This window comes from Alosa sapidissima, chromosome 10, assembly GCF_018492685.1.
Source record: "Alosa sapidissima isolate fAloSap1 chromosome 10, fAloSap1.pri, whole genome shotgun sequence".
Taxonomy (NCBI): Eukaryota; Metazoa; Chordata; class Actinopteri; order Clupeiformes; family Clupeidae; genus Alosa; species Alosa sapidissima.
Window position 1 is genome coordinate 3,633,835 of NC_055966.1, and position 13,005 is coordinate 3,646,839.

The 13,005-nt window shown below is 43.7% G+C and overlaps 1 protein-coding gene across 6 annotated transcripts in view; it reads left to right on the plus strand.

Annotated features, from left to right (window-relative positions):
- Positions 1-1,629: 1,629 nt before the first annotated feature.
- Positions 1,630-13,005, plus strand: part of nr4a3 (nuclear receptor subfamily 4, group A, member 3) — an 18,681-nt gene continuing 7,305 nt past the window's right edge. The window contains exons 1-5 of one of the 6 annotated variants that reach the window (XM_042106302.1): positions 1,630-1,960; positions 2,083-2,246; positions 4,872-5,012; positions 5,699-5,780; positions 7,661-8,442. In XM_042106302.1, the coding sequence (XP_041962236.1) occupies positions 2,211-2,246; positions 4,872-5,012; positions 5,699-5,780; positions 7,661-8,442 (1,041 nt within the window). In that variant the 5' untranslated portion in view covers positions 1,630-1,960; positions 2,083-2,210. Of the gene's footprint in view, positions 1,961-2,082; positions 2,247-3,933; positions 3,954-4,705; positions 4,725-4,871; positions 5,013-5,698; positions 5,781-7,660; positions 8,443-13,005 lie in introns of those variants that run through there. The other 5 variants (XM_042106303.1, XM_042106306.1, XM_042106301.1 and 2 more) reach the window with 5 other exon arrangements.

The window sequence follows — 13,005 nt, forward strand, 5'->3', positions numbered from 1 at the left end:
TGTAGGCGGGAAACGCATTGATGTTAGGCTACAATAATAAATGATCAAGTAGCCTATGCAAAAAAAAGACAAACCAGAAACAGAGCGCCGTTGCAAGTCGTGTGAATTATTCTTTATAATTCATTACACGAAATTACGCGAGGCATTACACGAAACGGCACAGATAGTTGTGATGTTTAGCTTGTGAATAAAAATACTGACACTACAAGTCAAAGCTAGATTCTCAGCGTCCATAGCGTCAGATTACGCCTGTCCCGTTTGCCAGTTTAATATCACAGTTAGCCAGTTCTCACTTCCATTAGGTAGGTAGCTCTTGTTACAGAGCGGGGGTATCATGAGGTTGTTCCCTGGCAAGAAGAAACGGGGACACACGCTTCCGCTAAAAATACCTGTCTACGACTATATTTGGATTGGCTGGATCACAATCAAATTTCTAAAATAAACGGTCCCGCCCCGGCACAATGAATGGAACTCTGCTATCACACACCGCCGTGCAGCCCACTGCTATATTTAGTATCGGCGCTTGCGTCAATCACGCGCCTCAGTGCGTCAAGCCCTCGCCCCGCCCCCGACGGCTGATCATTGGCCAGAATTAGAACGTGGCCAACAAATTACGTGTGATTGGCTCTTTGATTTACTGTTAACTAAAGCTACAGTAACCTAATTTAGGCTATTTGTTCGTGTGTTGTGCCCGCCGCGTTTAATTTATTCGGCCATGCAAGATCGGGACTAAAATAATATATTACGCCCTTGTTTACTCTCACAAAGTTAATCGCCTGATCATGCACCACTACAGATGGCTAAAAACTGTGCAATCTGATGCGATGCTCTTCTTGAGAGTCTAGGTTGAATCTTGCGCTGTCATGCGGTCAACAGGTGCGCTGTCAGCGTTCAGTCAGCAAAACATAGGCCATGTAACCTCATCAGATGGCCCTGACAGTTGAAATGCTATTGAATGGGCCATACATGATGAACAGTAAACACAATCGAACAACTGCAAAAGTGTACTGCATTCATGCCCTAAAGTCGCTTGTCTACAATAATCTCGTGCATGTAGGCTGGTGCACCTATCCAGAATTGAGGAGAAAATACGCAATGTAGCGCTAAGGTAGGCTTTATTGTCCCCAGAGGAAATTTTATCTTGGGCTCCAGCCACTGCATTAAAGACGAATGTAGAAGAATGTATCCTACCAAACGAGACTTTTGAGAAATGAGGCTGTTTGATAATGATGTTGAGGCCTACCTTGACTATAAGTTGCGTATTTTCATTGCGTATGTTAAAGTGTGGTCTACATAAACCACAGCGGCCGATGACATATTCTAATAGAATCACGTTAGAGTTCGCAGATCCCAATGAAAAGTCGGTGGTGGTAGCCATGTTTTTGCTTAGCCTTGTCTATGTCACTGACTCGCAAGCTCAACTCCCCCTACCGACAGCTCTCTCTCTCTCTCTTTCTCTCTCTCTAGCTCTTTCTGGCACGCGGGAGGAAGGCTTATGTGTCTACTGTACAGGGCTACACAGTGGACTCAACGTCACCCGCGCCATGACGTCAATGCGACGTCGTGCATTCCTAGCTCTCTATGTAGAAGCCACTCACATAAATGTGCTATTAGACTTTCCCTCGCGCAGCCTCCACATAAACAAAGGCACATTGCAGCTCGAGCCCGGCGCATCAGTCGCGCGAATACTGTCAAACGCGGACATCACGGAAACCCTTACAAGTAGCGGAGTAGGACTACGCGTGTTACTTTTTACTTTTTAATTTTTTTTTGGACAAGGGAAACAATACATTATATTTCTTCTAATTGTTGTTATGTCGATAGAACCTCAGACTTAAAAGTGATTATTATAATCCAGAAAAAAATATATAGGCAATATATTTCACCGGAACAGCCAATGCGCAGGATATTTTAAGGAGGTTCAAAACACATGTAAAGACGGAACCACTACAGCAATCAAGTAAGTAGTAGCCTAAAACTTTTTCATTACAAACTCATTCCGAATTGTAGAAAATTAATTTACCTTTGAAAGATGAAGTAATTAATATATGCATTGTCTGGACGCTTTGTTGCCTGGTTTAGTTTAGCCCTAGAAGAGAGCACTAGACAACTTTTCGTCCTTCGTGAGAACGCGGTGACCTGTTGAACACTTGGAGCCGAGCGGTGCGTCTCAGAAACGGGACCTCGTTGTGCGCTGTCGTTGGCGGCAGATGGATGGCTCTGAATCCCAATTTAATTTGCGAAAGGTATCATATTCTTTCCGGTTGTCATGGAAATGGGATGCCTATTCTACACCGCGGTGAAGCGGCAGTCGCGATAGGGGCTTGCGCTGTTGCGGGAAGCGCAGAACAGCACAGTGCGAGGCACAGCTTTATTACAACTGCAGAACGGTACTCGGGTGTCTGAATCACTTTTAGCTGGTAGCCTAGGCCTAGTTGCTTCCAATGTTAAATTGGTGCCGATTTATTTGAATGTAATTTAGGCTAGGCCTATATAATTTTCCTTCGCCTATGTTTAGGCTACATTGACTACAAGAATCAATTTCATTCATTAATTCATTCATTCATTAGGATAGCTTGCATTTATATTGACAGTAGGCCTATGCTTAGTTCTTATATCACATTTCTAGATAGATAGATAGATATAGATACATAGGCTAGCCTAGATATAGCCTAGATTGATTGGCTGGATGATTGGTTGATTGGCTGGGGGAATAAAGACACACCTTCCTGATTTAAGCTATGTTAAAAAAAAAAGTCTTGCAGTATTTTCATTACATGCTCTCTGCCGGTCTGCCTGTCTCGATAGACGAACAGACAGAAATGCCGAGTGTCATTAAAGGTCAGTTACTTTTTTGGGGGGTGAGACATACAGGCCTCTGGTGCAACATAGTCGCCAACAGAAAAGATCACTATTTGCATGTTTTAACCTTACAACATAAGCACAATGATTCAAATGCTGTTTAAGTTCAAATGACCTAACCATTGTGCCAACGTGTTGTGGAAGTATGTGCTAACTTAATAGCGTGGACTACAGAAGTGTGTGTGTGTGTGTGTGTGTGTGTGTGTGTGTGTGTGTGTGTGTGTGTGTTTATGTGTGTTTGTGTGTGTGTGTGTGTGTGTGTGTGAGAGAGAGAGAGAGAGAGAGAGAGAGAGAGAGAGACTATCTCTCTCTCGGTGTTTATTACGTGTGTATGTGTGTGTGAGAGAGAGAGAGAACGAGAGAGAGCGTGTGTGTGTGTGTGTGTGTGTGTCAAGATCTGTTCTTCTCCCTTCAGATTTACTGTACTAGTATATCCCTCCTTTCATTCTCCTCTCGTCTTCTTTCGGTCTGTTTGCTTGTGGGGACTCTCTCTGTCTGGCTTATTGGAGCCAGGGGCAAATGTTTAGAGCCTCCCTTGCCGTTCTCTAGGTTACCGGAGCGCAAGATCAGAAGAAGTGTGTGTGTGTGTGTGTGTGTGTGTGTGTGTGTGTGTGTGTGTGATTCGGACCGTGTAGGCTATATAACTTTTTCTGTGTGGGTGTGTGGTAGATGAAATTTCATGCTCCTCTTGTCATTTCTATGTGGTTCAATCGCTAGGTCTGATGGTGACGTGTGTCTTTGAAGTTGACGTGAAATCACTATGAAAGCGCTTGGTCACACGGGTTAAAATAATTTTATGCTCACGTCCGGGTGACGGGGGGCACTGCTACTCTCGGTAACGGGACTGTGTGCCTGCAGGTTTCAGGAAGAGGGCGCTAGACTCTTTTAAATACATCATGGTAGCGCGCACCCGGCTTTAGGGCGCTGGGGTGCATGCACTCTCTCTCTCTCTCTCCTCTCTCTCTCTCTCTCTCTCTCTCGCTCTCTCTCTTTCTTTCTGTCACAAACACACACACACGCACACACACGCGCGCGCGCACACACACACACACACACAAGCACGCGAGGGGAGACTTCGGAAGCGATCTCAGGTGAATGTCTAGCTTTGGCTTTAAAAATGTTTTAACTCGTTTAGGCAACTTTGGTCAGATTAATTGAGGTATTCATTTCCTACGTTCACATCCAGAAGGAAGGTATCCTCCTCACCGTTCCTATATTTGCGTGTGTTTGCCTTCAGTTCAGTAGCTTGTTCATTTTCTCTCTCTTTCTTTCTTGTTCTCTCACTCTCTCTCATACTCTCTCTTCTCTCTCTCACACACACACGCTGTGTGTGTGTGTGTGTGTGTGTGTGTCTGGGCACGTTTTATACTTATCTCTCATTGTTGTTGTATGTACCTTAAAATGTCTGCAATAGGATTTTTTGGTACTTCTTTATTGTAGGCTATATGTGTGGCAAGCTCATGTAATTTCAAATCATTTCAAATCATGTTTATTTAAAAAAAATAAAAATACCATGCACTTAATTGTTTTCCAATGTTTTCTAAATAAATTGTTTAAAACTATTTGGTAACTTACTTCTTCAGACACAGGGGAAGGGTTGTCTCCCGTTCCTTTTTGCATTCGTTTGATTTATTTAACTCAGTTTACACTCCATTATTGTGCCTAAATTTGAGATTTGATGCCCCTGTTTTTGTGTACATTAAAGGGAATTAAATTGTAGATGTGAGCTATGCACATAATAGTATGTCAGTGCGGTGAGATGCGCGAGTTTTGTTTTTGGTATGAGGCTTGACCGCAGCGCGCGCAGAAAAGCTGTGGGTATAGGGGACTTGGGTACAGTTTCTGTCAATTTCGTTTCTGATGTGAGTATGGCTTTCAACTTTGATTTTGTTGGGGCCATATAGCCTGTGTCTTTCCGAGTCTGCATTATATTTTCTGTTGGTTTAAGGTTTGTCAAATCCACAACTTATATATAGATTTTGGTTGTCTTACTGGTTGTTCTGTTTTAGGCGCTGGTTCGGAAGAGCGCCACCAGCCCAGCTCCGACCCACGAGTACCGGACACATCCTCTGAGGCGTCTGCCGATACCCGAACCATCTCCCGTATCACTAACAAACCCACCACAATTCAGCGAGCAAAACTCACGCGAGGTAAGCCAGTCGATTGTCACACTGTACAGTCAGACAGAAAGTAAACGGCAAATGATTTGAGTCGATTACAAAGTATAGTCTAATATCAGTGGTGGTGTAAACGGTTGTCCTGGCATCTGTGTATTTTCTTGTAATCATCATGAAAACGGGCTCCCCAAAAGTGTGCTGAAACGAGTTACAGCAGAAAATGGGTGCAATGTGCTGAAAAGTTGTTGACTATAATTAACGGATGTATTTGGAACTGAAAATATCAAGAATGGTAATATAGCAAGTCGTTTGTGCAGAACGCCTACACGTGTGTTTTGTTTTTATCAGATCGTCTGCGGGCGCATGAACGCATTTTTGTCTCCAGGCTACTCACCTGCAACATCAGGCAATAGTCGGCTATGTTGCACGCATATTTGAATAACAATTTGCATTACAATATATTGACAATATAATTTCTGAGTCTAGTGTTGTCATATTTAAGTATAGGCAATACATTTTAACTAAATTAGGAGAGCATAGTGTCAATTTATAAAAAAAAATACTGCTGAAAAAATGTGTGTGTGTCTAAGAACGTGCACTGTTGAACTGATTAACCAAGTGTGTATTTTATGAAGTTTATAAGCGCGGCGTGCTTTTGTGTGTAAGGGTGGATGAGAAAGACGGTATTGATTGTGTGCCGTTCATCTTTCGTTTATTAGATCTATGGCATTGAAGCGATGAGCAAACACGCGCACTTATGGGAACAACTGCATTTTGTCCATCTAAAATGCACTCCCCGAGGTTAGAGCCTATTTTATCATGTAAATCTTATACACATGCACAGAATGTTTTAATTCACTGCGCATTGGCTAACAAAAAATGGCTGTTTCTTTTTATGATGTACACACACACCTCTGACTTGTTTGGTAAAGGCAAATTATCTCTGGATTTTGTGTTTTGTCATCAATTAAAGAAGATAGCCTAACACAAGCAGACAGATACACTTCCACTCACACACATGCACCTTTCTCCGCCTGTGCACGGTGTTTCGGGGTTGTCAGTTTCTAAATTGTGTTTGTGTGTGTGTGTGTGTGTGTGTGTGTGTGTGTGCGCGTGTGTGTGTGTGTGTGTGTGTGTGTGTGTGTGTGCTTGTGTGTGTGTGTGTGTGTGTGAGCGAGAGAGAGAGAGAGAGAAAATGTAGGTGAGCCTGAGCTTGTCTTTGGTCTGCATTGTTCCCACTGAAGGTTATGAACTTTGACCTTAACATGACTGGAGCTTTTTATAGATCTAACATTATACAGTTTCAGAGAGAAACTGTCTATGTGTTGTGCACCCCCCCCTCTCTCTGTTGGGGGGTGCTGTGCAATTTGAGAGAAAAAGCTTGCTTTTTCACAACCATCCTCTTCACACAGAATCTGCTGTGATGTGCTCCATGCTTCAGTTCTGTTGGGATGTACTCTGTGCTTCAGAATAAGCATGCACTTGCAACACACACACACACACATACACACACAAACACACAGAGAGAGAGAATGTGTGAGAGAAACAGAGGGAGAGAGAGAGACAGGAAGCTCTGAAAAAAGAAAGAACATTTGACTCACTCTATGAAGTCCCCCTATTCTAGATGACATCATTGCCCCTGTATCCATGACGACAAAGCCTAGTTCGCCCCCCACTCCTACGCTGACATCACACATCTGTGTTTACGTGTGCGCGTGGAAAGGGGAAAGATGTGTGGTGCGACGTTGTGAAGTGGGCACTATTGCATGCAGCAGGTCAATTGCAATTGAGAAAATTGTAATCGGCATGAATAACATTCATTTTTGCGTTTATTTGGAGAACTTTTGGATAATTATTATTATATTATATTATTTTATTTTTTTATTGGAGGTGGGGGGGGGGGGGGGGGGTTACCATAGATCGGTTACCCTATGAGTTGCGGATTGTTCACATTTTTGGATTGTTGAAAGTGCGCTTAGTGGTGTCTACATGTGAGTCTACACGTGTCGCTGTGTGAGTGTGTGAAAAAACCAAAGTTAAAGAGGCGTACATAATTGATAAGTCTGATTTTCCTAAACACACATGACGCGAGCGATTACCGAGGAGCGGCCAGACGACAGACGCGGAATATGAGCGTCAATGGGACTAGTGATGTGTGTACTCTTCCCCGCCCGAGAGATGAGCAAACACTGGACACACACACGCACAGCCCCCTACGCACACTGCCGACTCAAACAGCTGTGCTGGAGGTGTGTTTCTGGGTTTCCATTATGTAATTTAGCTCCTGTAGCGTTCAGCGTCGTTTAGGAAATACCCATAATTATGACAACATGCAATGTTTTTTCTCCTTAGAAAAGAGTGAATTCGATATCCAAACATTGACTACACAGAGCTTGTTTAGATCATAAAAAGATTTCTAAAGATAGTTTTTTAAAGATAAAAAAAACAATTATCAGGAGATACATCATCAACATAATGTTATCATTAATAATAACATGCTGACATGGGAATTTTATTTAGCAGCTTTGTGTGTATGCGTGTCTCTGAGCACCAAGTACTACCAAACACATTTCACTAACTGCATACTAACACCGGGGCCTGCCAGCATCGTCCTCTCTAAATGCACAACTGAACAGAGGACAATCCACCAACCATGCTTTCTCTTACATCTTGCCTCCTAGAAATGCCTTGTGTACAGGCTCAGTATGGCCCTGCTCCTCCGGGGTCCAGCTACTCCTCCCAGTCCGTCGGTTACCACGGAGACTACGGCTCGGACCTCATGAACCCTGACTATGCCAAGCTGGAGTTGGGCGCTGGAGAGATCTCGGCGGCGGCCACCACGTCTCTCCCCAGCTTCAATGTGTTTGTGGAGAGCAGCTACGACCCGCCCAAGCCCTCCTGCCTGTACCAGCTGCCCATGGCGCGGTCCACTATCAAGAAGGAGGACGACCCGTACCCTGCCGGCCCGGCCCTCTCCATGGGCCAGAATGACGACGCGCTGGCCGGCAGCTCCATGTACTTCAAGCAGTCGCCGCCCTCCACCCCGCCCACCCCCCTCCCGCCCGGCCCACCTGGAGGCGCCTTCCTGTGGGAGGAGCCTCAGTCCCTGCAGCCCCTCCCCCAGCCGCAGCGATTCGCTCACTTCTACGAGCAGTCGCCCGCAGCCACCTACGAGGGCATGAGTTTGCAGGTGCGCCCCGAGCGCTCGCCCTCCGACGTACACGGTCACGGCCACCCGCAAGCGCACCCGCACACACACACGCACATGTACCCGCTGGGCATGGCAAAGGCCGGGGGTCTGCCATTCCGCTCGCTGGCCACCATGGGCGGGTGCCCAGCACCCCTGCCCTCCCCTCCAACACGCTCCAGCACGGGCGAGGGGACGTGTGCCGTGTGCGGAGACAACGCCGCCTGCCAACACTATGGGGTGCGCACGTGTGAGGGCTGCAAAGGCTTCTTCAAGGTAAGGCTGATACACAAACACAAACAGCAGCACAAACAAACACAAAAGCAGATTTATAAACATCTCTTTCTCCTCTCTCCATCTTTCTCATACACACACTCTCTCTCTCTCTCTCTCTCTCTTACACACACACCCACACACACATACACACAAACAGACATGCGAATACCATAACTCATTAATGTATTGTATAGAAATACATACACTGCCACTCATTGAAAGGTAATCCCATTTCTAGAGTAGGTTTTGTCTAGGTTTTCTGACAGTATAAAACTCTGTTTACACTATGGCAGCAATGCTGGGCTGTGCTGGGTTGATTGGAGTGATTAACCTGAATACCTGCAGGCACATGCACACACAGAAACAAATACACACTCTCTAACTGTCACTGTCACAGTAAACCACTAGATTGGTTGACTGTCTGATTTTACGGTTATGAAAGCTGTCAATGACATGCTTAAGAAACACTGCTCCTGATGCTCCTGAATGCACAGAGCCATTGCTGCTAGCATTCATGTAATGTGTCCATTCTAAACCCTTTTTGGATTAAAGGTGGACAAAGGGACAATGTCACAGCTGAAATCAGCCCTAATATTTTGGGTTTGCCCTGTCCTTTTTTACTGGAATTTGTATCTAGCAGGTCATTATAATATATATACTATGTACAAGGATTAGAACCCTAGAACACACAGTGATGGGGTGTGTGTGTGTGTGTGTGTGTGTGTGTGTGTGTGTGTGTGTGTGTGTGTGTGTGTGTGTGTGTGGCATGACTAGTTTTGGCAGCCCAATTCAACACAATATTACAAGCTTGATTACAAGGTATGTCTCACTCCACTGGAGATGTGAGGAGATTTCTTAGCGCATACCAACGTACTACACCTGAAGCTTTGACAAAACAGCAAAAATACTGAACATTACTGACAATTAACAGCTACGTCAGGGAACATCTGAATCAAATATATCTCTGCCGAACAAATAAGCCATAACACAAAATAGTATTATGACTGAAAATATGGCCAAACCAGGGTTAATAACTGAGCATCTAAAAACAGAGATGTGAAATAATTCTGAAAACAATCATTTGGGCTGGGAGCAGTTTTTAATACATTAGTGGGAAGTTAGATCTTTCCCTCAACTGTGAAGAGATTACCTGCTATATAGCTAAAAAGGAACATACACAAAAGAATAGCTGTATGGAGTATGTATGCATGAATGAAATACTGTCTTTGGGGATTTAGGTTTAGCATTGAGACAGCATTCATTTCACTACAATGAACTGAGGGAGTGACAAAGAGACAGGCGGGGAGAGGTGAGGGAAAGATAATTGAATCTTGCCTGTGGTCGGCGACAGAAATAAATTACCCCCCTTTTCAATTAGTTTCACAATTTGTTTTTATTTAGTAATTAATAAAAGCAGGGGTGGGATGCCAGAGGCTGCAGTAACAATCACACACACACACACACACACACACACACACACACACACACACACACACACACACATATATATACATACACATGTACACACACACACACACACACACACACACACACACACACACACACACACACACACACACAGAGAGAGAGAAATTATTGTTAACTGTTACTAAAATTACGATGTACATAATCACACCCACTATAGCACACACACACACACACACACACACACACACACACACACACACACACACCTCTGGCAACACATGAAACTGGGTGTCTTGCCAACACATCAACCAAGTTTGCCCTGAGCAGCTCTCTCTTTCTCTCTCTCTCTCTCTCTCTCTCTCTCTCTCTCTCTCTCTCAACTCAAATTTTAAAAAGCTTTCTTAATATGACAGTTGCAAAACATTCAAAGAAATATGTAACAACAACTCAACAATCAGAAATAACTACTAGCAAGGAGCTTGCACTCTGTTGTCCAAAAGCAAAAATGTGCATGTCTGTCTCCTTAACTGGTAATGGTCATATTTTCACAAATCTCCAATCGTCTGTCCTGTCTGTTATTCACTTGGCCCACCACACTAATAGTCTGAACAAGAAAATGCATTAAATGGATGAATTTTAATTTCTGAAATGTGGTGGAGAAGCTTTTTAGCTGTTCACTCCATTCAGTAGGCATTTTCCACATTCAAAACCAATTGTTTCCTGTGGATCTGTTGTAAATCCACAATTCTATACAATTAATTACTTTAATGGACTACTCATACATATTAAATATTTTAAATGTAAAATATGCAGACAGTATTTTTTGTTTAATTTGGCGCTAGCGGAGGCACAACAAGTAAGAAGATGATTTTGGATGAATCAAATCAGATTTCACATGAGTGTCACTAATGCATTCAATTATTCCATCATGTGCTTTTCAATATTGTTCCTTTCATGCAACATTACCATTCCCAAACATACCACCATATTCCTCTCCTCTAAATCTATCCATCCGACCACTTTCTTTTCTAGATTCTCTTATTCTGTCATTTTGTTGTTTCACTGATGACTCATCCTCTCTCCCACACAGACACAAAATGCCGCACATGTTTCTGAATGACCAAAAACAGTTAAAAAAAGATAACATTGGAAATGCAGACATGTACATGCACAAATTCACACACTCACACACACACACTGAGAGAGAGAGAGAGAAAGAAATAATGACTGATAAAAAGTTGAAATGAAAATAATTTATAGCAGTGAGTGATTAGACCCAACTATACTGCCCTCTGCCCAGTGAGAGAACTACATGCATCTATAGATTTATGAGCTATTGTGTGGATATATAAAGCAAGGTCCTGTTAGACAGCAATCCTACACACACTCTGATACAGGTCATTTGTGTACATTGTGTACACTCATGCATGTGTAAACACACCCAAACACACATACACACACACACATACACACACACACACATGCACACACCCAAACACACATACATACACACACACACACACACTCACAAACACATGCATGCACACAAACACACACACAGAAGCATAGTCTCTTTTTCCTCCATTTATCTCCACACACTTAACCAATTAACACTGATCACTGATATAGACAGTCAGAGACTGTGGAGGGAGGAGGGGAGGCAGAATGAGAGGAGAGGGTAGAAAGAAGAGATGTGGGGATGAGAGAGGAGAAAGAAAGAGAGAGAGACTAGTAGAAAGGGAAAAGGAAAAGAGAGAGGGAGGGATGGAGGATTCCCCTGTGGCTCTGTGCTGTGTGGGACCATTAGCACATGTTACATGTCATGGATCCACAGCGGCGTGTTCCTACAGGCCCCAGGGAGCACTCTGAGCACTGAACCATGTATGTGTGCGTGTGTGTGTGTGTCTGTGTGTGTATGTGTGTGTGTGTGTGTGTGTGTGTGTGTGTGTGTGTGTGTGTGTGTGTGTGTGTGTGTGCGTGCGCGAGTGTGTGTGCACGCGCATATGTGAGTGTTTGCTCAGAGTGTAGTCACTGTCTGTGCTTTGCAACCCTCCATGTGAGCGGGACCTAAGATTTTGTTTGTAGTTGAGTTGTCATTCCAGACTATGCCTGTTGGATGAGCAAGATTAATGGACGCTGTCTGCAGGATCTCTTTCTCTGTCTCAGCCTTTCTCTCTCTCAGATGTTGTAAAAGAGAACAGGTTTTTCTGACTTCTTCTGGCCCTTTGTCTTACAAGTTTCTTCCGCTCCACTCTTTTTATTTCATTCCGTCTGACCGTTTTAACAGGATTAGATTTAAGGTGTGCCAGTCTGTTGTACACATGCATGCACATGTGCATACACAAACACACACACACACACACAAACACTCACCTGAATGACTGAGAAATGTGAATGGACTTGAATGGGATGTTGAGCTGTGCATGTTTTGACACTGCAAGTCCTTGATGCTGCCTTTATTTCCCATGACTCTCAGCACCACTGCCTACCCCACAAATTCCACTGAGAGAATTTAGCACGTGATCACTTTTTCACTCACTTTTTATTTGTCTCTTAAGCCCTCTCTGGAACCTGTACAAATGTGCGCGCGCACACACACACACGCACGCAGGCACGCACGCACGCACGCACACACACACACACACACACAGGAACACTCACAGAAAGAATTTAAGTTTATTTTTTAATTGTCACAAGATTCTATTTATCAGAAAAAAATCTGCTATTTAGAGAAGAGATGCTCCGCCCACAATGTCAGACAAAGTTCAGCTCTGCAGTCAATAGAACTGTTGTCTTGTGTGTGTGTGTGTGTGTGTGTGTATGTTTGCATCTGCGGATGTGTGTAGCAGTTTGTATGTTCGCGTTGTCAGGTTGATAACCATGTAAAAGTCAATGTAATAGTTGTTCAAACTGACTGACCCTAACATACCCGCTGTCTTTGGACCTATATTTGCATAATCCTTGATTTTCTTCAGAGCATAATCATAATGAAATAATTACTCTCGTACTTCGCTTGTGCGCACTGAAGCGCTGGATGTGTTAATTAAATTAACTGGTCCATTCGCGATGCATCTTTATCAAATAAGAAAAAAAAAAAACATGATCGAGGGCGTGAGTACAAGCGAGACAGAGAGC